This window comes from Ipomoea nil, unplaced genomic scaffold, assembly GCF_001879475.1.
Source record: "Ipomoea nil cultivar Tokyo-kokei standard unplaced genomic scaffold, Asagao_1.1 scaffold3340, whole genome shotgun sequence".
NCBI lineage: Eukaryota > Viridiplantae > Streptophyta > Magnoliopsida > Solanales > Convolvulaceae > Ipomoea > Ipomoea nil.
In genome coordinates, this window is record NW_017619768.1 from 134,334 (window position 1) to 159,497 (window position 25,164).

A 25,164-nucleotide genomic window follows, 5' to 3' on the forward strand; every position below is an offset into this window, starting at 1 on the left:
AAATATGCTTACGTTAAAGAAAACATTAAAGAGTATTACTTTTGTGATGTCTTAATTTTATCGAATGAAAAATAAATAATCGGTGCAGGCTGCAGCGGAGCAGTTGAGGACCGAACTGCTGTATTGGTAATTAGTCAAAGAAAAGCTACGAGGTTTAATGGGTTAATTCTATGAAAAGTCCAAGTTTCACACTCCACCGTAATTAATGTTTCCAACAACATTTATTGGTATTACACTAATCTTTTAACTTTAAGTCTTCAGTTGAATCAAATCTTATTTAGACCATTACAACTGTACCAATATGTTCAACATTTCAATTTTTGGTACCAAGTAATAAATTACTGAGTTTAAAAGTTAGACCATAACCAAAATCTTCAAAATTTTAAATTCTTAACCAATAAACTTGAGAGTTAATTACCGATTTGGTCCCTCGACTATGAGAATTTCATCAATTTGGTCCTCGACTATCAAAAGTCCTCAATTTGGTCCTCGGCTATGACATTTTTACCCGATTTCGTCCTAAGTGTTATTTGCCGGTCAAACCTAAAGGGCAATTTGGAGATTATTAAAAAGAATTATTATTACCTCATCATCTACAATCCAAATTATTATTATCATCTCCAATTTCTAACCAGCATCATCACCATCAACGCGACGACAGGAAGCGAGAGAGGGAGACTGTTGCTCGCCACTGACCTGCTCTACTTCACCGGAAAAGGACATCGCCAGAGTTGCTTTTGAGATGAGAGGGATAGGCGAGGGAGAGAGAGATAGAGGTCCACCACTGTGCCTTGCTGCTGCCACTGGTCAACACTTCCCCGATCTACATTATGCGTCGTCGACGAGTGAGGAGCGAGGTTGAGAGGTCGCCAGAAAGGAGCTAGCTGAAACTAGAAGTCACCGCAGATCCGCACGCGTCGGTGCTCTACTCGCCCACTGACATAGGGTTATAGTTGTTGCTTGAAAGACAGATGATTTCTCAACTCATTGCTCAAATTTTTGACTGGAGTTGTGCAATTAGGGTTTCGTATTTGGGAATTTAACAATCAGAAGGTTTTGTTTGTCTGAAATAAGGCAAAGCGTGGAAATAACTTAGACAGTCGAGAAAGGAAACAATGTGCAATTACAAAAATATCCTCAAGTTTATTGCCTTAAACAAGCTGGTTTGACTTTAGGACCAAATCGAGTAAAGATGCCATAGTTGGGGACCAAATTGAATAATTTTGATAATCAAGGATCAAATTGGTGAAATCCTCATAGTCGAGGGACCAAATCGATAATTAACTCATAAACTTAATTATAATACTTTGATTATGTTTCATTTATATTTCAATTTTCATTTAAAAAGTGATAACTTCTTTAATCCGTTAACGCACCTTAGATATTAATCTTAAGAAAAACTTTACAACATAAATATTATACTTGATAAGTTGATATATTAAACAATTCCACTTTAAACAAGATTTTGTTTTTGAAGACAGGGGAATAAGTTTCACAAGTTTTACCTAATCCACATTCTATTCCGTCAAACATAGTAAATGAAATAAAATTTGTGCAACTTGTTACTAACTTGGGGCTAATCATTAATAATTATACTAACGAGTTCAATTATTGTCAACACTCATCAATCGACTCCATCACATAAGGCCTTCCTAATACAATTTGTCTCTTTTTGTGGAGTTCAAGCAACCATATTTGCAACTAAGTTGGGAGATGAGAACAAAAAATCAACGACGACCAAATGAGATGAGAACAAGTTTATTAAATTAAGCATAAAATTACATGTGCACTGCATAGGCAGTAGGCACTTATTGGTTTAAAAAACATAATATTTTTAAATAGATAATTTAATGAAATATACCATGTTTTCAGGCCAAGTATATATCAAATCAATAAAGTACGTTTATCACACTTCAACTTAGTTTAAATCCTCTTCATAGTTCATACAATAATTGGTAAGGCTAGCTAACTATAAACAGATGATTTGTATCAAAATTAAATTAGCCCAAATAGTGCATTTCAATTTCTGCACTAACACACAATGTTGTACCTAACCCTAACTTTTAAACCAAAGTTCTCATGTACTAAAAATCACCAACCAGTAGACTTTATATTCCAATAGAATGGGGGATTTTAATAGCATGTCTCACCATATTTGATGGCAAAATGGTATGACTTGCTCTTGATGTGTTTTCTACCGAATCAAGTGCTCGAGAAACTTGCAATGCCATCTCAGAATGGAGTTGAACACAGGTCATTGCCAGCTGCAATGTATTTAAGACCAATGTTAGTGACAGGATTATCTCACACTAACTAAACAATAATTTATGCCGTATTAAGTGGTAAGATTAGGTAATATCTAGTATTACAGCGTAGAATAATACTAACCCTATACAATAGGCTAGCCATAAGACTCTAACTTATTGACTTATTCAGATAGTACAGGGAAATATAACATTAATAATATTATGTCTAACAAAAAGTACTCAGCAATTTCCTTGCAAATATATAAGTGCAGAAAGGGATGTTAGATTTATTTGGAAATGCCCCCCTATTTGGGCATCAGCCATTTAGCCAATGAAAAGGGAGCTCTGCTGGTCTCCCTGCCCTGCATGCCTAGGCTGTCATCAACTTGGGGGAAAGGGGGGCGTGGTTGCATTAATTGATCCCCCTCCAAAAATTCGACAACTCAAGTATGCAAGGGAAACCAGCCCAAATTTCAATCAAATGGTGCCCCCTCAGGCTAGACAAGCCCACCTAGGGAGGGGCTAGGCGACACCTACTCTACTACTATTTGATTTATTTACTCAAAAATGAAAAGTGCACTTTCAAGAAGTAAAACTTCATCCCCATGTCTCAATCTTATTGGAGAAAGAAAATAAATGAATTAAAACTATGACCCTTTTTTTACATACCCCTTGGAGTGTAATACTAATCTTATTTATTTATAATCCACTAGTTCGAAAGCAATGAAGAGAAGTTTGACTTGGTCTCTTCTCCTTTACATAGTAGTAGCAAGCTATTGGTTTACACATCCTAGCTTTGTGCGGGATTCAAAGTCATGCTTCAGGAATAATCTAGGCATTTTAAAGTATATAATGTACATATGCCCACCTACTCGAATTAAATTCTTCTTTAGATAAGATTTTATTCAAAGGCACCATAGGTACAACACTAAATACAAGCAAAACAACAAAGTCAATCATAAAAATAGCAAGTACGAAAACGTGAGAGTTGAGCACAGAAGAAAAGTCTACATATTGCCAATCTTTGAAATTTCTATTTGACAATGACAACTGATGACCTTCAGAACAGTGTCTATTCAACTCATTATAAATGTGTCAAAGTAAACATAAATTCTCTCTTATCCATTTCAGACACTAACCCATGCATGGCTCTAAACATGCTTTGTCTACAGGTCCCCATTCTTCAAAGTGAAACTGCAAGCTCTAATTAGTACAAAGGAGAGGATTGATACTTTTCTCTTTTAGGTTGGGATGGGCTGGAGAGTTTTACAAGGCTAATATCTAGTTTAAGACATTTATATAATAAGTTGGACAATTTTTAATCATCAGGAGAAGAACAAATTTAAAAGATATATGCAATTCAAATTCGTAAGTGCATCCATCACCTTGATGAGCCTCAGATTATAACATAATGGAGCATAGGAAACAGAAATACAAATGGAGACTTAAACCTTCAGTATAAAACTTAGTTCTGACTTACCGTGTAGCACTCCCTATCTGTATCTGATTCAGCTACGTTTAGGGCCCATGTGCGAACCCATTCAAGCCCTTTTAAAATGTCAGCATTTCCTTCAGTTAGGGCAGATGTGATGAAAGAGGGGTGAAGAGAAATCAATATGCATGATGCTGCAAAAAGCACAGATCTCCTAACGTATGCTTCCTTATGATAAGATACCTCCCTGTACAGTAACAAGTAACCACACTTGAGAATCACAAGATCATAAAAGAGATGGAGGGAATGTAGCACTCTGATTCACAAAAGTGATACCACACTAACATTTTTTCAGGTACCACACATGTACTTTTATTAGTAATCACAAACCAGGTTTATTAGGTTCTTGGGAGATGTACGGATAGCCAAAGGCCGAATTATCTATATGAATAATTGTTAGTACCTTGATCTCAGCAAATCCAACAGAGGAGATGCCAAAACAGATGCTTCTGGATGCATAGCTGCACACTTCATACAGACACCAAGCATGTAGATAAGTTTTCCCAAGACAATGAAATCTCTATCAAGCAAATCAACACCATGTCTTTTCTTATCATATCCCTGCATAGCTGGAAGCATAAATGCAGCTGCATATTGCGGAAATTTATTCAAGGACCACTCAACCTGATTTTCTTGTTTTGGTGATTGAAGGCTCCAACGACGCATCTTCCCTTTCTTAACCTGACTTGGTTTAGAGGGAAGCTCTCTCTCATAAGAGTAAGACCAATTCAAAGGAGTTCCTGGAGTTGAAATCTCCTTCCAGGAACCAGCTCCAGGTGGCCCAATATCCCTTGGCACAAACCATGGCTGGTCTGACATGGAAGATATGAGCAATCTAGAATGTTGTTTGGGTTTTGAAGTTCGAGTATTTGCAAGTTCCTGAGCAGCATCTGTCATGACATCAAGAATCAATATCCGCTGGCTTACATCTAGATTTGGAGAATATAGCAATTTGTTTAGCTCATTGAGCGATTCATTTGGACACATGGCAATCAAAGCAACTAAGGCTTTTTCCCTCTTATCTTCAGCCGATTCTTCTTCTCCCTCAACGGTTGAATCAGAACAGCGGACCTGTACAAGTGTTCTGGCGAGATCACCAGCTACAAATTTAAGCTCATCAGGAGTTGCTCGGACAAGTTTCTCAGCAACATCAAGAGCCTTTTCAACCTGTGAAAGAGCAACATGAACAGTGAATTTTTTTTTTTCAACTACTCTCAAGTAGAAATGTAATATCAGATTAAATTATAAAATAACTTCAAGCTATACAATAGGGGGCCTTCACATTTTATATTGATGAAGAAATGAACTGGCTAACAAGGACTAATTAGAAAGTTCTGTGTCTTAAGATAGCAAAAGCAGAAATCAATTTTTTTAGCACTGTAAAGAATATTTAAAGATATCAATGATCTGCTGATTGAACTTACACCCTTGCCATCATCAGGTTTTCTTAGTGCTCCAATCACATCAACCAACTGTGAAAATTTTATTTCCAAATCTGCATCGTCATCTGATAAATCATATGGCTGCAAAGATGAATCACTAGAGAAGTCAGAATCTTCATTTCCAATATCATTATCATCTTCATAAGGGGCCAGCTCAGTAATCAAAGATGCAGGATCAACAATCTCATCGGGATCAACCAATTTGCATTCGGACAATCTCTTACAATTATCCATCACATTATTGGACGGACCTTTGTCATCAAACTCCTTTCTTGCTATTGTGGATGAACAATTCTTTACTCTGCTCATATCTTCATTTGTGCAGTTCCGCATAGGCAGAGAACCCTTACCAAGGTTTACTAAACCAAACTCCCAGTCAATTGCCTCATCGTGGCAACTATCATCTAGATACAGAGGATTTTTTGGATCAATTATAAGAGAAAATGCTAAAGCAACGTTGCTAGCCATCTTTCGAACCAAATGATCAGGGCTCTGCAACCTACCTGACAGCAATTAAAAAAAAAAAAAAAAGATGTCAAAAGAACCAAATAAACTTTTCCAATAATATAGCTTGCAATCATAATAATAATAATAACAAGAATAACAACAACAACAATAAACAAAAATTTGATAAGGCTTGGATTCTACAGCTAACTCCTTGAAGTATTGACTGCAGTGCATCCTTGGTTGCATCTAAATCTTCCTTTGACATCTTCTCCAGGCAAAGGCCTAAAGCAGCAGTTATGTCTAAAATTCAGTTAAGTGCCAAAAAGATAGAAGGGAAAGAGACACAAGGAGAGAAGAAGATGCAAGGATCAGATCTAGTGCATTATGAAGGTTGAAACTTTTTCCTGAAGTCATATGAAAAAGGTTCCAGCCGAAGTAAAAGATAAAAAAGGATACACGCTTGCTGCTCAATTGGGGCTGATTGAACAAATTCTCTTTTGGACCACACTGTGGTGAGGTGTTGCACGGTATCCATAAGAGCATGGACATTACAGGCTTTTGGAGCCAAAGAAGTACTAGGTGCACATTCAAAAACAGCAAAGTGGAGAATCCATCTTGAGCAACATATAGGGAATACTTTCCAGAGTAAAAATTTCTCACGAAACATGGACCTGAAATGGAGAAAGTGTAGAAAAAAGTCTGTTGATTAAAAAAAAAAAACATCATTGTATTTCCCATAAAAGCAACTATATTTACAGAGGATGAGAACTCATAAATTAATATCTTAATTTAACAAGATTGGTTCATGAATTCTGTTATGGAATATACACGTATTATGGAACCTATATATATTAGGCAACTTGGAGATTTATAGGGATTTGAGTAGGTGGTCATAAGGAAACTAGTTTCCTTATTAGAAGTCTTCTAGCATGTATTTATAGGGTTGTCTATTCCCCTTTCTAACTGGCGGGTGGTTGTTATTCTCCACCCACCAGGCCTTTGGATCTTTCAAATTCAACTCACAAGTATTAAAATTTTCAGTGCCAAGAATTCAAAATAGGTGTTGCCTTACCTAATTGATGTTTTCTGCTTATAAATTTGATTGAACAAGACCCATAAAATCCAATATGCTTCAGCATCTCTTACACTTTGAGCTGCTAGCTGATTCAGAAGTTGCTCAGACAACCTTTCTACAGAGTGAGGGTCTTGAACTCCCTCCATTATCTTCAACAAAAAACGAAGGCCAGGTTTTGACTCAAATGTTTCACTAACAGTCATATCAGCAGACGGCTGTAGCAAGCTCTGAACACCTCTAAGGATTCTAGGAATCAATTCACTTAACAGCACATCTGAGAAAATATAAAGGATTGATTTTTTATACACCTGTCTATTTTTCTCCATGTAAATGCAAGAAGATGCCTGGCTCACAGTAATAAGAATCACCTGCAAACCCTCGACGACAAATGCGAGCAAAAGCTTCCCCAACAAATAGAATAGTACTATCAGCTTTATTCTTATCAAAATAAGCAGTTTCATCCAAATTCTTGTCCCATTCTTCTGCTCCGGCAAGTATTTGAGTGGTAATATGCTTAAAAAATAAGCTGATAATCAATGGTTAAGAAGACAACCCAGGGTGTATATATGTAAGCTAAATAACTGTGCATCCTCAAAGCTAAAGATACTTGTACGGAAGAAAGCAACAGCCTTGATGGTGATCTAAATCCACCAATTGCAATCATATTGATGAAAACATTTCTCATAACAACCTTTCTAACACTACAAAAAAACAATAATAATACCGACAATACACAACCCAAAAAAATATATTTAAAATAACTAAAACAAAGTAAAACAACAAAAATAGGTTGGAAAGAAAGAGAAGAAAAGCAAATTGAAAGGGTATTCTTTAGTGGAAGACATTCTTTAATAGGAGAGGTTAAGAAAGGGTATTCGTTGAAAATAAACTGATTGGCTACACCTGTTAGAAAAGTGCACACACAATAGGATCAAACATTTTATTCCAATAAAAGAGAAAATAAAAGGAGGATACGGTGATGAGAGTGAAGTAGGCGCACCTGCTCGTGCTTTGTCAGGAATAGATGTAATAAGTTGCGCCACCCTGAAAATAATGTGCCGGACAGATTCATTGGCAGAACCTTCAGATTGACAGTCTCTGGCAAATTCTATAACCATTTGGTGGATACCATCATTCTCAAACAAGCAAAGTAGAAGTAATCTGCCATGGATGTTGTGAAGGAATGACACAGGATATACTATTAATTAATGACACTGATATACATCTAAAGAAGGCAAGGGAGCTCTATACACACCACATATAACATATTAGCATCAATTGTTCTTGAATGAAACAATTGGCTAACCAACAATCATTTGGAGCTCATATCCTATCTTACATCTCATATTAAGTTTACCACTAAATAAAATTTGTTTCTTGAAACTCAGCCCTTTCCTGTTATCAAAAATATTTATTAAATGCAGAAAATAAGGATAAAAAAACTTAGTTCGAAGCATTATTGCGGCATATACATCTTTCTAAAGCATATGATGTAACTCTTCAAGAACCAGCTAGAACTATATAGCCAAACAATTAGAAATGCAGACAGGCAAACATAAAAATTCTCATTTTCAGTCTGTCACAACAGAGGCTGCTAAAACCATCAATTCAATAAAATAATACCTATTCTCCATATTGTGTCTGGAATTCAATTGCAAAGAGACAGGAAATGCTAAATGTAGCATTCAGGGAATAAGAATGCAGTATATTCATGCCATTACCTTTCAGCATTTGAGCACACTGCATTGAGATTATGAGTGCCAAGACCTCTTCCTTGTAAGCAAGGAACTAATGCCTGTATGACCTCAGTGAATTGACCATTTGTAAAAAACACATCATATACATGTACTCTTGCAGAAGTGGGGAAACATGCTAGCCAATCCAAAGCCACATCTATATCATTACCATCACAATTAGAAGACACCCCACTCTAAAAGATGATCAAACGTAAAAACAATGGAAAATGACAATCCATGTTTTAACACAAATGATTATACAGTTGAAGTAAAAAATATTCAATCTAATAATGCAACAAAGTAAACTTGGGACTTATAATAGTTACCATGTAACAAAACTCGTGCCAGCATTGGAAATGCAGCACCTTTATAGAAAATCTGTTGCCATTGACTTCTCTTATCAGAATCTGGCACCAGCGCGCTTTGAACCTTGTGGAGAATATCCAAATTTCCGAAAACAATTAAGGATGATTATCAAAATATTTCCTTTACTTGAACAGATTAAAATAAAACAAATGAATAAATAATGCAAAATATACCTGTTCTCTGAACTGCATATCAATACTACCTGAAATTCACAAAATGAAAATAGCTAAATAAACCAGCTTTAACCTGAACAGGATGCTGTGAATTAGATATTTGAATTGAACAATAAGAGGACCTAAGAAGGAGCAAGAATCGACGGGGAATAGCGAAACAGCGAGAGAGTGAAGAGCGACGATGACTTGGTCGACGTGGCCTGCGTCCTTGATGGAGCAGACGACCCGGCCCACTTTCTCTGTAATTGCCTTCTCCACTTGTCTCCAGCAACTCTCTGGTCCTGCATGGAAATCTTCCATGGCTGCCCAGGTAAGGTATAGTGATGTTTACAGAGTACTAGTACCCCTTCTGCTAGGTAGCTTGCCTAGGAGTGCAATAAAGAATTATCAATTACATAATACATATTCTTCTTCGAGATTGTAAGGGATGTGTTACACAAAATCAAGCAGAACTGCAGAAGTATGCAAGATACTCTGCCCAAGAGCTATGGATGTCAATTGGGCTAGCCCATTGAATTTTGGGCTAACCGGCTGTTGGACTTATTAGTTTGGACTAAATGATTTTGTTTTGTTTTTTGGGGTTGGGTTGGCCCTATTCCTAAACTACTAGCTAATAGCTAGGCAAATTATGCTCTGGACACGGGTCCACAATAATTGTAGACACGGGCCCTAAATGACGTCGTTTTTAAAAAAAAATGCGTCATTTAGTTAAAAAAAATTCGCGCGTGTTTTACCGGTGTTATTTTTTTTTTTTGGATTATGAATGTACAGTTATGTCGTTATGAATGTACAGTTATGCCGTTATGAATGTACAGTTATGCAATTATGAAATTATGAACACAGAGCTCTAACATTATGAACTTACAATTAACATATAGTGATAAAATTATGACCATGGAGCTTTAAAATTGTGAATATAGAGCTTTGAAAATTATGAATGTACAGTTATGAAGTTATGAATGTACAGATATGGAATTATGAATCTACAGTTATGGAGTTATGAATCTACAGTTATGGAATTATGAATGTACAGTTATTGATCGAATTATGAACAAAGAGCTCTGACATTATGAACTTACAATTATGAACATATAGTGATAAAATTATGAACATAGAGTTCTAAAATTGTGAACATAAAACTTCGAAAATTATGAATGTACAATTATGGAGTTATGAATGTACAGTTATGGAGTTATGAATGTACAGTTATAGAATTATGAACGTACAGTTATGGAGGTATGAATGTACAGTTATTAACATATAGTAATAAAATTATGAACATATATTCCTATAACGAAGCAGTCTGTAATTAAAAAAAAAAAAAAAAAAAAAAAAAAAAAAAAGATAACAGTGCCTAACATGCATGCAGGTCCATAGCATAACGATTGCTAATAGCTATTATCCGGCGGGCTAAAATGCTAAATCAATGAACAAAAATTGACAAATATGAGTTGGTATCCAATTTTTCTTAATTATGTTGAAAGGACAATTTCAATTCTCTCCCCTTATATACCAGCCTTATTTTTCTCCCCCACCCGGACGACATGCCGGTAACAAGTGGGATCGCCATATTACCCATATATATATATATATATATATATATATATATATATATCCCAACTGTTGATAGTGGTTGATTTGCTGGCTCAATGCCCAACCAAACATATGAACAATGCCAGTTGCAAATAAAACGTAGGGATCGGAGCAGTAATAACAGAATGAAAAATAAGAATAACATTATTATGGGTAATCACAATAACTAAAAATAAAGTTAATTATTTAAAGTATTGATTTTCTGACGATTCGGTTGTCATTTGGTAGGGCAATATGATCGATTGAGCGAATAAAAGATAAATAATAGAGATGGGATTTTAAAGATAGAAATTGAATGGTGAAAACTATGGACCTTTGTGGGCGGTGTTAAGTCAAAACTCACTATGTTTGTGGGTAGTTTGGTGCATAAGCTAGTCGGATCTTTCCTTATCCCTTTCACGGCTATAAAGTGGCGACCTCTCTCTCTTTTTGGACAATGATAGTCATCAACCCTCTTGCTAGAGAGTAGATATCTAACCGCTTACAATGTGACCCCTTGAAGAAAGAAAGAAAAAGGTTAACAACTTTAACCTTTAAAAACCTTTATAAACAAATTTGGGATTTATTTCCTAAGTCGTAGATCCCTTTCATAATGATAGAGAAGGAAATATCGTCCCCAAAGATGAAAAATCTTCAAGATACTGCTCTTCCCGTCAATCTCTTTGTTTCCCGACCACATACGCTCGACCGGCCAGCAAGCGTTACTAATTGGCTGAGCTACTTGGCTCATGTGCCGCCACTAATGCTGACTGGTCACTTAAGCTGGTCGCTAAGACTAGCCAACCGCATGTCGAGTCTCATCATTCCGCCTGTCTCCTTGCTTACTGTTCTCCCGCGCCCGACCACCTGGCGGGGTGGTACTGACTACCCACGTTACTTGGCGCTCCCGATTAGGTATTGGTCGGTGGGTTGACTATCTGGTTCCAGTCGGCAGGCTGCATGGTAATGGTCGGCAGGCAGGCTACTTGGTGATGGCCAGTATGTAGGTTACCTTCTTATCCCGGGGTAGTGTGGATAAGATGGTACAAAGTCTTTAACCTCTTTAACGCTAGTCTGACTTCATGCCTCGCAGGCAGGTTGGTCAGTATGTAGGTCACCTTCTTATCCCGGGGTAGTGTGGATAAGATGGTACAAAGTCTCTAACCTCTATAACGTTAGTCTGACTTCATGCCTCACGGGCTGATCGTGTGACCGACGAATTAACGAGTATGATTACATGGCTATATTGACTGAATATCCAGAACTGGATATCTAATAAAAAGATTTATTTATTTGTTTTCAATTTTTATTCCTTTTGACTTTTATTTTTTTGAGGTAACAAGATTATGATAAACTCTTTTTATTTTGTGGGTCTAAAAAAATATCAACATCTAAATTTGAAGTAAGAAAGTAAAATTAAGGAATAAAACTTAAAGAGTTAAAGTAGTAGTTTCTGTTATAGGAATAAGAGAGATATAGTCATATATATTTAAGGATTTATGGGGCCGGCCCCCCAAGGAGGGCAGTGGCCAAGTGCTTTCTCGCGGGGTCTGAAAAAGATTGGGAGGCAGAGTGCCAGCAAGCTAGTAGACACGTGTCTTCCATTTTTAGCCACAAGATTCAACACCTCCTAGCTTCTGGAAATTTCCACTCCCAATAATTTTTTATTCTCCTTGTAAAAATGAAAAAAATCCTCCCAACGCCATCCTACGTGGCGCCTCTACTGTGTTTTCTTGCCTTAAGAGTTCATTATTGAATCTCATTCTCACCTCTACTGTTTTTCCCATTTTTGGGATCCCCTCTTTCCTTCTTTGGCTTTTCACACTTGCGAAATGGTTTTTTGATTGGCAGAAGTGAAAAGCTCTTTCTTTTTCTTTCTTCCTCTTCTTCTCAAAACTCCCTTTTGTAGAGATTTCTGCAACTATGGTGGCCGAGGCTATGGTATGTGCATCTCACAATCTGTCACTTGTTTGTTCTAGAGATTCAATTTTGGGACCTGGGTATTTTTTAAATTGACTTTTTTTCTGGATACTTTAGTGTATGATTGCTTTTATGGCCATGGGTATGCCACAAATTTTCAGTTGTTTGCTCTGAAGATTTCAAGATTCAATTTTGAGGCATGGGTATTTATTAAATTTACTGTTTTTGGTATACTTTAATGGATGCTATTATTACTGTACTTGTAAAAGAAGCATTTTTCGAATGATTTATATGTGTATGCATTTTGTGTGGGGGAGGGGGGGTGGAATTTATTTTTGATAGTGTTTTTGGTACTGCTTTAAAGATTGCAGTTATTCTGCTTTGCTTAATATAGAAAAAGAGGAGAAACCTAGTAAGGACCAAATTTGGAGCATATTAATATTTTATACGGAGTAAGTACTAGTTATTTTTGTATTTGGAAATTACGGCAGAGCTTAAAGCTAATACTAATTTAAAAGGATAAAAGTTAATTCTTTATTTCAATCAATGAAGATCAGAATAAGTTAAATCTGATGATAATGTATGGAGGGAAATAACTGCTACATGTACCAATTCAGTGCTCAACCATTCAAAGCTGTAGTAGGATTTACATGTATATATATTTGGAAGCAAAGTTGTACTGTTCCTGATTTGAACTAGATTGGATATAAGGTTTAGTTAAATTGAGTGTGTGGGTGTGTAGAACTGCTTAGGGTTTCTTCAAAGACTTGTAGTTTAAGTTAGCCCAGTCACAGATTTGTTGCTAATTCATTCTATTTTGTTTTCTAATTGTATAGGATCAGTCTGATGGAAATAGTGGGGCTGTATCTTCTGCAGTTAACAGTAAGGTGGAAACTATGACCACACAGGCTGGGGTCTCAAGTTCTTTAGGGAGTGAATACTTGCCAAAGGTTGGTTGGTTTACTTTTACTCGATGTGTCACAAATTTTTGGTTGTTCTGGAACGTATGTGATTGGAACCCTTGAAATCTTCGACAATAGGTGAGGAAACCTTATACCATAACAAAACAGCGAGAGAGATGGACAGAGGAAGAACACCAAAGGTTTGTTGAAGCCTTGAAGTTGTATGGGCGTGCATGGCGTAAGATAGAAGGTGAGTTTGGTATAAGGTTCTTCCTCTCTGACAGAAGGTCCTCCAATCTGTCCTTAACTTTTTGCGCGTAGTTTGATCTTCGATCTTATTAATGTTGCTTCCTTGTTCTAATTTGTGTGCAGAACATGTTGGTACAAAAACTGTGATTCAGATTCGAAGCCATGCTCAGAAGTTTTTCACCAAGGTTGGTGCTGTATTTTAAGCGATTACTTAAGAAAATTCAGTGCTTGAGTTACCATTATGTTCAAACATATTAGGCAAATTAAAGAAGCTGCTCTACTATTCCATCGACATTGAAATTTCCTTGTCCATTTAGGTTGTTCGTGATTTGGGGAATGATGGTGATGGACCCATAGAGATCCCTCCTCCTCGGCCTAAGAAGAAACCTTTGCATCCTTACCCTCGTAAAATGGTTGATTCGTCTAAACCTGAGATGGAAGTTTTAGGTCAATCTGAAAGGTCTCCTTCAAAAATGTATAACGGAGAGAGAGATAATCAGTCTCCAGATTCAGTTTTGTCAGCGATTGGTTCAGACGATATGGAATCTCCAGTTGCTGAGTTGCAGCACACCCAACTGCAACGTTCTCCTGCTTCATGTACTAGTGATGCAGATTCACCTAACTTAGCACCTATAGAGAATGATAACGAATGCCTAACATCTAACTCCAGTGTCGAGAAGAAAGGATCTGTTGCATCAGTTGGAGTGACTGCCAAGTCCTCCCACCCTACAGACAATTCTTCTGTGGTATTTTCACTTAACATAATCTTATTTGTAAAATTCTATCGATCTTCTGTATAAATTTGAGAATTAACAAGTCTTAGTGTTTATCGGTTTGTGCAGAAACTTGACCTGCTTTCTAGGGATACCGCATCTTCTGTGAAAGAGCTATCCAGGGATAACCCAGGAAGTTTCAGGTTATTTGGACAGACAGTTTCAGTTTCTATAGCAGTAGCCGATTCTTCTAAACAAGAACCACATAACTTTAAGGATGCTGCTAGAGAGGAAAATGATAACACAACAGTTGAAGGTCTACCTAACCATGTAAATTCGCAGTTTGTTTACACAATGGTTCCACACAGTATGATCCCCCCAGCCAGCTGGTTTCCACAGTTTTTACCAAATAACGACTCCAAACCGACTACCATGCCGCCTTGGTGGTCTTGGCACCAAGATCTCATGCATCAGTATTTTTCTTCGTGCAGCCATGTAGCTGCACAAACAACATATCCCGAAGAGGACTTCAAACACCCTCGACCTCTGAGGGAAAGGTCATCAACTGATTCAAGCAGTGGATCAGCAAGCGAAGTAAACAGCGTGCTTAGAAATTGTGATGCAATTGAATCTAAAGGTGGCACAGTGAAGCTCGAGAATACCCAGAACAGGAAAGGGTTTGTACCATACAAAAAATGCTTAGCTGAGAGAAATGAGGAGTCATCAGCAGCTGACATAGAAGAACCAGAGAGGAAAAAGCTGTGTGTTGGGTTATAGAACGAACATTTTTCATTTTGGTATGGTTCTCGATCTAGTCTACTTCCACAGGATCATTCTTTATGAGTATGGAGTATGGATGTAACCTTCCTCTGTTGTAAAGATTTAAGGCTAGAGAACCATTTCTCCCCCACTTTTTCTTTAATTTTTACATAGAATATAATTTTTTTGCACCATGTATCCATTCATGAGGAAGAACACTATCCTTGAATTTTCCTTTCAACTTATTATTTCCCAACACTGTACTCTATTTAACTGTGACATTCATCATCGTTTGAAGTTGTTAAGGAAGTTCATTTTGGAATATGAAGTTATTCTAGTAAAAAAAAAAATATGTGTTCTATACTATACTTACAAAAAGAAGTCTTAACAGAAATGTGAAAGGCAAAAAAAAATCTGTTTGTTTTGATGTGAGACAGAAAACTACAAAACATACCAACCAGGAAAGATCCTAATTCTCAAAAAGATAATATCATGCAAAACAATAAAGCATGTCATGTCGTCCACAATGGACCATTTTGATAATCTCAATCAGATAATTATCTGACCCAAAGTTGGTGGTTGACCAAAGAGAAAAAATCTTAGGTGCAGAATAATAAACACAAATTTGAGGTCCATATCTACTTAGCCACACAGTTTGATTGACATTCAATCTTTTTCTTGTGAAATGAAATAATACCCAAAAAAAGACCATGAAATCTCAACCACTAGGCCCCTAAAACAAATATCTACCCATAAAAATCACTTGCATTATTCACGTTTTATTTTTTATGTTGTTTGTATTAAGATTTTAAAGACATGGTGGCAGGTGCAGCTATTCTCCTAAAAACAGTCGTTATGCTGCTGGTTTTTGGGAAAATTGGTGTGACGCCAATAGGAGATTCTGCGCCTCCATTTCAGCATCCTTTTTATTTATTTATTTTTCTTCATTTATTATTCCTTTAATCTGGCCTATTAGTTGGGCTTGGATCCATTATTTTATTCTTTCATTCTTTAGGCCTGACCTATTAGGGCTTGGGTCCATACTTTATTTTAGTTTCTTTATATTAGTATAGGCCCAATCTCAAGGGCTGAGTATGTGTTATGGTCACTTTTGGACCATCAGTTGTAACTACTTGTAAGACATTTTAATTCCTTTGCTTAATAAAGTTTTGTTTTAAAAAAAAAAAGACAATAGTTTTAATATAGCTGCATTCCTAGGGCTTGAATAATCTGAAATCTATTCAATTAGAAACCAAAAAGTTTGGAACCAACAAGGATGAATTTTAAATTAGGTTACATTGCTCAGCAAGAAATACTATCTAAGAATGCTCCCCTATGCCAAGGATCTTATATATTAATATTATAGTGCCGTCGGGTATGCTTCAAGGCTGGCTCATTGAGTTCAACTAACATTGCACCCCAAATGTCCTTGAGGAGGGATCCCACTACTATATCAGTATGTATGTAAAGCATTTGATGCAATGCAATGGTGTCAGTGCTTCAGGTTTTGGCTTTGGGCTTGGCCGAGTTCTCATCTGATCTAGGCCTTGCAACTTCAACAAATATCACCCTGCCATCCAAGAACTAGAAAAGTGCACTATTACTGTCAGTCATTAGGCAAAACAGGAGCTGCAATTTCATGAAACTATAACAACAGAAAGCAGAAACAGTTTCACATATATTCTTGAAGATAATATATAGCACACATATATTTGTAAAGTAATTTGTCTGCATTTTTTTTGCCACAGTTGAGGCACTACGATACTAATATTTGTGTTTCTGACTGAAATGGTCAGATTTCACGTGGAATAGACACAAATGAGCAACTTTTAAAATTTGAACAAAAGAAGGAAAAATTCGTTTGGGACTTGAGTTTAGGGTCAAAAGGGCAAGTTTGTCAATTTTTTGATTTTTTTTTTTTTTACCTGAAATAAGACAAATATTTGTTGTACTTCACAAAAGCAAGTCGCCGTTTGCCCCCCCAACCCAACCCAAAAAATAAATAAATTTAGAAGCTCTGTGAACAAGTCTCATGGCTTCCATAGCAGGCATATAGATAACCATATGTTTAACAAAATAGAAAGCTTAGAGAATAAGAAAAACTCAAAAATCACAAGCAAATCTGTTGTAGTCTAGCTGGTTAGGATACTTGGCTCTCACCCTGGATTCTTTTTTACGTTAATGAATTGTCCTTTTGCCGGAGGCACCGACGCCTAAGGAATATCAACAAGCTAAGTGGCCTTCATGCTTTACACATGCTATGATTCTCAAAATATCCTATTGGATTTCCTCAGACGTTTCTGGACAAAATTCATTCCTCACATGTTTCTCAACAAAAATGCATATATCTCAAACTTCATCACCATCAAATCAAAAATAAACTAAACCAGCCTCTCCGGCCATCCCCCAGCGCAGCCACCCCTCAGTTATAAATACTGCACGGCAGATGCTTACCAATGGCAGCTCTGAGAAGAGATCCTCAGCTTTGGCACATCACACATCACACATCACACATATATATGGCTCATCACTCCATAGCTCTGGCTACTCAGCCTACTCTTGGCCTCACTAAGTTCAATCAGATCCAACATCCCGAGGTTCTTTCTTTCTCTTTGCTTTTATATGTTCTAGCTTTGATGAATGTGGATATATTATATTTTTATTTAAAATGATATTTGCTTTTATTTTTATTTTTATTACAAAGCAGTAGGACAAACGCAAGTTGCCTGTACAAGCTAAGAATACATACATACTTGCCTTCCCATATTTGTATTACTTTTGTCATATTTAAAACAAAAACCAGAAATTTGACAAACTCAAGTGAGACCAAAGTTTTTTTTTTTTTAAATATAAAAAAATCAGAAACTCAAGTCTCAAAGGAGTTTATTCAAATTTTAAAAGTTGCCTTCCTCATAAAATCTGCCCATTTCAATATTAAAAAAAAAAAAAAAAAAAAAAAAAAAAAAAAAAAAAACCCTAACATTTTGGGCAGGGCATTGCCCAGAATTGGGCTTTTGCAATCATATATTTTGACTGCTGTATGTATGGTACGTACGTAGATGTAGAGAAATTAAGCTAAGCTAAGCTAGGATGATATACTTATAGTACTGCATACCTTCCCATGCATTCCCTGAATTGCCTTGTTGGATTCTTCTTCCGTAGCATAACGAAGAAAAGCAAATCCTCTGGGTCTATTGGCAACTCGGTCCATAACTAGATTAACTACACAACAAACACTAGCTAAGCTACTTACAACATTAATTCACAAGCTAAGCTAGCTACAACTAATTAAAACTTAAAAGAAACCACTCAAAAATAATGTTGTGTTCGATCAGTTCTGGATGCCTATTTGACCCTAATTCCATAAATAAAACAATTGTCTCAATTAAGGTAGAATGTTATGTACCCAACTCTCAAAATACTAGTTTGAATGCACAATAATATATATAATCTTGGCTCAGAGGAACACATGAAGTGTATATATATATACCTTCTATAAGATTGCCAAAGTTTTTGAAGGCATTTCTCAAGCTGTCTTCAGTGGTCCGAAAAGAAAGCCCTGAAAAAGGATAACCAAATAAAATTTACAAAACTACCATCATCATTATCGAGTTCATAATTAAGCAGAAGAGTATATGTATATATATAGTTATTGGTAAAGAGGTAGCTGCAGACCACTGACAAAGAGCTTGGTGGAGGGATTGAAGGGAGGATTGTGGCCGTGGGGAGTAAAAGCAAGAGGAAGGCATGATAGGGTTTGGAAATTACGTATTTGGATACGAGTTGGCAAATTAAATGGGCGAATTGAGGGCTGACAATAAGGAGGAGGAGGAGGAGAAAATTGTCTTATGGGTAAAAGTATGCATTGTTTTCTGCTTGTGGAAAGTAGTAGTGAAGAAGACGGTACATTAGCTGCCATTTCTGGTCTATTTTCTCCCCCTTCACACTAAGACTCTGAGAGAGAAAGAGGATAATGGTAACTCTAAGGCCCAACTACCAACTGTCGGCCCATATCCATGGGCTTTTGTGTAAGATAGTTGGGCTTACGTAATCAAGGAGCATAGCATCGCAAATTATGTTATGCATACAGATACAAAAACGACGTGTTTTGAGGTTTATCACATATTCAATTGTGCGTGAAATTATAAGGAATGAACAATTACAAATTGTTGTAAAAAGAGTTAATGAGCAAACATATAAAAGAGGTGTTGAATCAAGAAGCCAATTTAATTAATATTTTGATAATTTAGAAAGAAATGTGAGTGGTATTAGAAACTATTAAATCTAAGTATGTTTTGTTTAATTTTGGATGTATTCAGTTTAATTTTATATACTTTAAGTTTTACTTAATCTATATATAATTTTAACATTGTTTTGATGAGTACTTTCAAATGATATAACTTATTTTTATATTTATGTATTTATTAAAATATGTAAATTCATAAAAAAAAATAAAAAAAAGGATAGAAAAGGAATTAATAAAAGAGAGAAAGGAGAAACATGAGATTTTAGATTATTTACAGCGGTGCAGCGCAGACAAACGCCAAAATGGCAGAGCATTGGGGCCTTCGGCTGGAGGAGGGGCGTACATACACGTGCTATGATTCACAAAATCTCCTATTGGATTTCCTAAAACGTTTCTGGACAAAATTCAATTAATTCCTGACATGTTTCACAACAAAAATGATACAGAACTTCATCACCATAAAATTCAATTAACTCCTCTCCGGACTCCGGCCATCCCCCACTCCCAAGTCCACCTCTCAGTTATAAATACTGCGTGGCAGATGCTTACCAATGAGAAGAGATCCTCAGCTTTGGCTACTATACTAATATCACCGTAGCTACTGGCTACTGCAGAAGACCTAGCTACGATACGCACATCATATATATATATATATATATATATATATATATATATATATATATATGGCTCATCATCACTCCACAGCTCTGGCTACTCTTGGCCTCACTAAGCCCAATCAGATCCAACATCCCCAGGTTCTTTATCTTTGCTTTTAATTTATTTTATACGTTCTTTGATGCATATGGATATATTTTTCTTTAAAAGGGAAAATCACATTTTTTTCCTAGAATTATATGTTTATAGTTTTTTTTTTTTTTTTTGAATTATTCATCTAATCACATTAACTCCTTAATTATTCTAAAAATCACGGTTCTCCCTCCTACTGTATTAAATTCACGTTTCTATCCTTAAAGTAAATGTTTTATTTATTTTTTTCCCAACAAATTATTGTTTATACGTAGAGATGACCACGGTTCGGTTTGAACTGAATCGAACATTATAGCAATTGAAACGAAAGTTTTCACTTATGATTCAGATCCAGAACCTAATATTTGGATTTCAATTTATTAAAATCATGAATAAAAAAAATGTATCATAAATCGTGAACCAGCGGTTCAAATTGGAACAACTATTAAAATTAGAATTATAATATTTACAAATAGTGTATGCTATTTTTTACATTTATTATGATTATCACATATAAGTATATATGACCGCGATTTGGTTTTGATTTTGAACCACCGGTTCACGGTTCCAAATCCAGTTTGAAATGCTGGTTCAAACTTTATTTTAAAATTTATTTTTTATTTTTAAAAAAGTATAAATTCAATCATAAATTTATTTTATTTTTTCAGTTCATAACATGAACCGGCCGTTTCGATTCACGAGTTTAATAAATTTTAAATATCGGATTTTGATTCTAAATTGGAATTGGAATTGGAATTTTTCGATTTGAACAAAATCGTGGTCATAATTTGTTGGAGAATAAAAATAAATGAAAAATTTATTTTAAAGGTAAATATGTTCATTTAATATATCAGGAAAAAAATTGTCATTTAAATAATTTAGAGAGAAAAAATAATGCAAGTCACGGGTGGAAAGTGATATTTTCCCTCTTTAAAATGATATTTGCTTTTATATATATATATATATATATATATATATATATATATATATATATATATATATATATTTAACTTTTTTTTTTTACAAAACAGTAGGACAAACGCAAGTTGCCTGTACAAGCTAAGAATACATACGTACCTGCCCTCTCGTATTTGTATTACATTTGTCATATTTTTTTAAAAAATCAGAAATTTGATAAACTTAAGTGAGACTTGCGTTTTTCTTTTTTACTAGAAACTCAATTCCAAAGGAGTTTGTTCAAATTTAAAAAGTTACCTTCCTCATGAAATCTGCCCATTCCAAAATTTTTATTTAAAAAAAAAAAAAAAAAAAAAAAAAAAAAGGGTAATACTTTGGGTAGGCGCAATAAGGATTGCCTTGCCCAGATTTGGGCTTTTGCAATCATATATTGTTACTGCATGATGTACGTATGTAGATGTAGAGAAATTAAGCTAAGCTAGGATGACATACGTATCCGCAAATTATGCTGTGCAATCGTGTGCACTATATATTGTACACACAAAATTGAATTCATAATTTCTATATAATATATAGATTCATAATTGTTAAACTCTATATTCACATGCAATTACAGAACTCTATGTTCATATTCCTAATTGTTAAACTCTGTATATTCACAAATCACTGAACTATATGTTTATAATTTGATAACTATACAGTTTAGAAATTATGAACTCAATTCCGTGTGCACCTTGCATGGAGCACACACAGTTGCACAACATAACGCTGCCGTATAGTACGACATACCTTTCCATGCATTCCCTGGGCAAATTATATTGTGCACAGCGGTGTATAATCGATTATGCAACGAGCTTCAAAACGACGGCGTTTTGTTTAATGAAAAGAAACGGCACCCGTTTCGCGCCGTTCCGCAAAAAATAACTCTGCTATTCAGTTTCATTTTGTATGCATTGCAGTTTCAGTTCAACACAATTACAGTTTCATTTTGATATAACTATATTTTCATTCGATACTTATACACTCAAATATGTGAAAATGTTATTTAATTTTATTTTATATACACTATAGTTTAGTTAAAACACAACTACATGATCATTTCGATATAACTACAGCTTCATTGCACAATATACACTCAAATATGTGAAATGTTATTCAGTTTCATTTTATATACATTGCAGTTTCATTTCACCACAACTACAGTATTATTTTGATATAATTGTAGTTTCATTTGATAATATATAAAATAATACGTGAGGCAGTTGTAGGTTTAGATACACTGTAGTGTCAATTTAGATACCCTGTAGTTTCAGTTGATAATTAACACACCCAAAAATGCGCGCTTCGTTAACAGTAGAGTTAATTCTAGCAATGGTCATCCTACTATATTGATTTTCCACAATTAGTCCCAGACTTTTAATTTTGACAATTTAGATCCCTTGACTTTCAAATTCTTTCCAATGTTGGTCCTCCCGTCAGATGAATGTTAAGTTGACGTTAAATGAAGGGGTAAAGTAGTACTTTTACTTGCTTAGTGTATAATTAAGCGTATTTCTCCCTTCTTTGTATATGCTAAATATGGATGTACGTATGGATATGATAAAAGAAGCCTTAGGAGCTATTCGGGTCTCTTGTAAAAATGACTTCTTCAGATCGTCTCCGAGAGTAAAAGAGATCACACACAATCTGAAAGTAAAAGAGATCGCATTCCCATCGATCGATAATCAAATAGTTCCAAAAACAATGATTAAATAGTTTAAAGTTTTAGACAAGGATGTAAATGGAAAAGCATACAATAAGTTCCAAAAACAAAACTGTTACCCTACCCAATATTGGTTCGTTGCTGTCTCCATCTTATCACCAGTTAAGACCCATACCTTAATCCCAGCATCCGCAAGCTTGTCAACGCATTCAGGGACCTACACTAGATCAGAAGAACAACTAATCAGTCCTTCATCATTGAAGGATAGAAAAATATCAACACAATAAGACATGATGATCACCATAATTATATTACTGCATGTATATGTGCAACGCAAGACATAGGACAGAACTCCAATTCTCCTTGATGAATTTATGAATTACTCATCGAATCAAGGGATCTAAATTAAATGGTCCAAATTAAAAGTCGGGGACTAATTGTAGAAAATCAATATAGTGGAAGGATCATTGTGGAAAATCTATATCTGCTTGCTATATAATATATAGATGACAGTAATATAACATCAAAAGAGTATGGCATGAATGATTCTAATAAAATATAATATTACAGCACATGACAAAGACAGGTCCTCAAATTTACTGTTGGATGTTGTGTGCATCATATCATATCATAAATATATATCTATGCATGCATGCTCTTTAAATGCATTTACCAGAATTATTATTATAATATATTGTTAGTTCGTAGTCTGTAGTGCAGTAGTGTGTGCATATATATGTATATATGTTTGCAACATACATTATATAAAGAACATAACAAAAACACTTTTTTTTCAACTCGCTGCATTCGATCAATAATCTATATTATATATTCTTCTTCGATATAAATAAATATATATAATAAAAGTAGTAGGTAGTTTGTTTTAATTAGTAAGTTGGATTGATTGATTTTGAATTGAAGAATGGTTGGTGCAAAGCTGGTGCAGATAGATGCAAGAAATGTTGAGAAGATCCCGAGAGATGGGATGATGGATCTGATCAAATCGATTGCTGCTGCTGGGGCGGGGAATGAAGAAAATGGGGGCCCGGGACACCCTTTCTACGTGCTGGACTTGGGGGCTGTTGAAAGGGTGATGGATATATGGAGACATTGTCTTCCAGAGGTGAAGCCTTTTTTTGCAGTGAAATGTAACAGTGAACCTGCTTTTCTTGCTGCCTTAGCCAGGATGGGTGCCAATTTCGACTGCGCCAGCCAAGGCGAGATCCACACTGTCTTGGCTCTCGGCGTTCGCCCCGACCGGATTATTTATGCGAATCCGTGCAAGGCCGCCGCGCATATAAGATATGCCGCCACTGTGGGTGTCAACCTTACCACCTTTGACTCCATGGTGGAGCTTGAGAAAATAAAGAAATGGCATCCCAAATGCAAGCTGTTGCTGCGGATCAAGGCGCCCAATGACGGTAGCGGCTCTCTGCGCCCACTTGGGAAGAAGTTCGGAGCGTTGCCGGAGGAAGTGGAAGCGCTGCTTCGATATGCGGCCGTAGCGGGGCTCCACGTGGCGGGAGTGTCGTTCCACGTGGGGTCCATAGCCCAAGACCCCAGCATCTACCGCTCCGCAATCGCGGCCGCAAGGGCGGTGTTCGATAAGGCTGCTCAGCTGCAAATGCCCCCCATGCACGTACTCAACATCGGCGGCGGATTCAGGGCGACGCAGCCGCTATTCCAACATATCTCAGACACCATCAAAGACGCCATCCGAGATTACTTCCCCAAAGAAATGGGGGTGACGGTGATGGCGGAACCGGGAAGGTACTTCGCGGAGAAGTCGTTCACGCTTGCGGCGCACGTGATCGGGATCCGCACCCGTGGGGAGAAGAGGGAGTACTGGATAGACGATGGAATCTACGGGTCGTTTAGGCCAACGTTGTACAACTCATCGTTCGTGACAATAAAGCCGGCATTCCTGAGGTCGGAGGAGCCGTCAGTGATATGGCCGTCGGTGATTTACGGGCCATCCTGTGATTCTCTGGACCAAGTGACGGCGGAGATAAAGTTGCCAGAGTTACAGCTGCATGATTTGCTTGTGTTCAGCAACATGGGAGCGTATTCAAGTTGCGTAGGGACCAAGTTCAATGGCTTTGATATGATCTCCATCCCCACCTATATCGCATACACATATTAATTAATTATAATTAATACCTGCCTAGCTTAGCAAGCTTATTAATTATTATTAGCTTCCTACCCTACCCTACCCTGTTCAATTTTATTTTATTTATATATAATATAAGTAGGAATAATGTATGCCTGCCTGGATATGATGGGCGCGCGGCGGGTTCATATATGTTTGTTTAATTTGCATGTCATGCTTTTCTTATTTGTTGATTTTATTTAATATAATGTTCAATTCTACATGCATATTGAACATTAAGGTTATGTTTATTAAGGAATATAATAATATTTGTGTGCCTTTTATTATATTGATTTAATTAGTTTAGATT

At 36.1% G+C, this 25,164-nt stretch overlaps 4 protein-coding genes across 10 annotated transcripts; 2 read left to right on the forward strand and 2 right to left on the reverse strand.

Annotated features, from left to right (window-relative positions):
- Nucleotides 1-1,871: 1,871 nt before the first annotated feature.
- LOC109170794 (telomere length regulation protein TEL2 homolog) lies at nt 1,872-9,381 on the reverse strand. Its single transcript, XM_019319969.1, has 13 exons — nt 9,100-9,381; nt 8,978-9,006; nt 8,765-8,867; nt 8,424-8,595; nt 7,678-7,863; nt 7,071-7,228; nt 6,700-6,976; nt 6,084-6,298; nt 5,829-5,927; nt 5,163-5,683; nt 4,142-4,905; nt 3,727-3,925; nt 1,872-2,264 (listed from the first exon to the last, which is right to left on the reverse strand). The coding sequence occupies exons 1-13, from the start codon at nt 9,275-9,277 to the stop codon at nt 2,109-2,111; spliced, it is 3,057 nt and encodes a 1,018-aa protein (XP_019175514.1). The 5' UTR covers nt 9,278-9,381; the 3' UTR covers nt 1,872-2,108.
- A 2,852-nt stretch (nt 9,382-12,233) lies between these two features.
- LOC109170796 (protein REVEILLE 1-like) lies at nt 12,234-15,414 on the forward strand. 3 transcript variants are annotated; one of them, XM_019319974.1, is made up of 7 exons: nt 12,409-12,490; nt 12,587-12,666; nt 13,312-13,419; nt 13,510-13,621; nt 13,744-13,805; nt 13,938-14,366; nt 14,463-15,414. In XM_019319974.1, exons 3-7 carry the CDS (start codon nt 13,366-13,368, stop codon nt 15,108-15,110), a joined length of 1,305 nt encoding a protein of 434 aa, XP_019175519.1. In that variant the 5' UTR covers nt 12,409-12,490; nt 12,587-12,666; nt 13,312-13,365; the 3' UTR covers nt 15,111-15,414. The 3 variants fall into 3 exon arrangements, with proteins under 3 accessions (XP_019175518.1, XP_019175517.1, XP_019175519.1); XM_019319973.1 differs by lacking the exon at nt 12,587-12,666 and having other exon boundaries at nt 12,234-12,490; nt 14,463-15,397; XM_019319972.1 differs by lacking the exon at nt 12,587-12,666 and having other exon boundaries at nt 12,236-12,490; nt 13,306-13,419; nt 14,463-15,397.
- Nucleotides 15,415-16,318: 904 nt separating this feature from the next.
- Nucleotides 16,319-19,093, reverse strand: LOC109170799 (cold-inducible RNA-binding protein). 2 transcript variants are annotated; one of them, XM_019319981.1, is made up of 4 exons: nt 18,768-19,093; nt 18,583-18,651; nt 18,208-18,305; nt 16,319-16,676 (listed from the first exon to the last, which is right to left on the reverse strand). In XM_019319981.1, the coding sequence occupies exons 1-4, from the start codon at nt 19,009-19,011 to the stop codon at nt 16,593-16,595; spliced, it is 495 nt and encodes a 164-aa protein (XP_019175526.1). In that variant the 5' UTR covers nt 19,012-19,093; the 3' UTR covers nt 16,319-16,592. The 2 variants fall into 2 exon arrangements, with proteins under 2 accessions (XP_019175526.1, XP_019175525.1); XM_019319980.1 differs by having other exon boundaries at nt 18,208-18,314; nt 18,768-19,091.
- Nucleotides 17,314-25,115, forward strand: LOC109170798 (ornithine decarboxylase-like). 4 transcript variants are annotated; one of them, XM_019319975.1, is made up of 2 exons: nt 17,314-17,689; nt 23,643-25,115. In XM_019319975.1, the coding sequence occupies exons 1-2, from the start codon at nt 17,549-17,551 to the stop codon at nt 24,846-24,848; spliced, it is 1,347 nt and encodes a 448-aa protein (XP_019175520.1). In that variant the 5' UTR covers nt 17,314-17,548; the 3' UTR covers nt 24,849-25,115. The 4 variants fall into 4 exon arrangements, with proteins under 4 accessions (XP_019175520.1, XP_019175521.1, XP_019175522.1 ...); XM_019319976.1 differs by having other exon boundaries at nt 17,315-17,689; nt 23,652-25,115; XM_019319977.1 differs by lacking the exon at nt 17,314-17,689 and adding an exon at nt 20,006-20,093.
- Nucleotides 25,116-25,164: the final 49 nt, after the last annotated feature.

Bases quoted from the DNA above. Each gene is read 5' to 3' on its own strand.
- LOC109170794 (XM_019319969.1), bottom strand. From the start codon at position 9,277: ATGGAAGATTTCCATGCAGGACCAGAGAGTTGCTGGAGACAAGTGGAG. The intron at 8,868-8,977 runs GTATATTTTGCA...ATTCTCCACAAG, and splicing joins ATATGCAGTTCAGAGAACAG to GTTCAAAGCGCGCTGGTGCC. The intron at 5,684-5,828 runs GTAGAATCCAAG...AATTGCTGTCAG, and splicing joins AATACTTCAAGGAGTTAGCT to GTAGGTTGCAGAGCCCTGAT.
- LOC109170799 (XM_019319980.1), bottom strand. From the start codon at position 19,011: ATGGCAGCTAATGTACCGTCTTCTTCACTACTACTTTCCACAAGCAGA. The intron at 18,652-18,767 runs GTCTGCAGCTAC...ATCCTTTTTCAG, and splicing joins CACCAAGCTCTTTGTCAGTG to GGCTTTCTTTTCGGACCACT. The intron at 18,315-18,582 runs GTATATATATAT...TTTGTTGTGTAG, and splicing joins CTTTGGCAATCTTATAGAAG to TTAATCTAGTTATGGACCGA.
- LOC109170798 (XM_019319975.1), top strand. From the start codon at position 17,549: ATGGCAGCTCTGAGAAGAGATCCTCAGCTTTGGCACATCACACATCAC. The intron at 17,690-23,642 runs GTTCTTTCTTTC...GTTGGTGCAAAG, and splicing joins ATCAGATCCAACATCCCGAG to CTGGTGCAGATAGATGCAAG.
- LOC109170796 (XM_019319972.1), top strand. The intron at 13,622-13,743 runs GTGAGTTTGGTA...ATTTGTGTGCAG, and splicing joins TGCATGGCGTAAGATAGAAG to AACATGTTGGTACAAAAACT. The intron at 14,367-14,462 runs GTATTTTCACTT...CGGTTTGTGCAG, and splicing joins CTACAGACAATTCTTCTGTG to AAACTTGACCTGCTTTCTAG.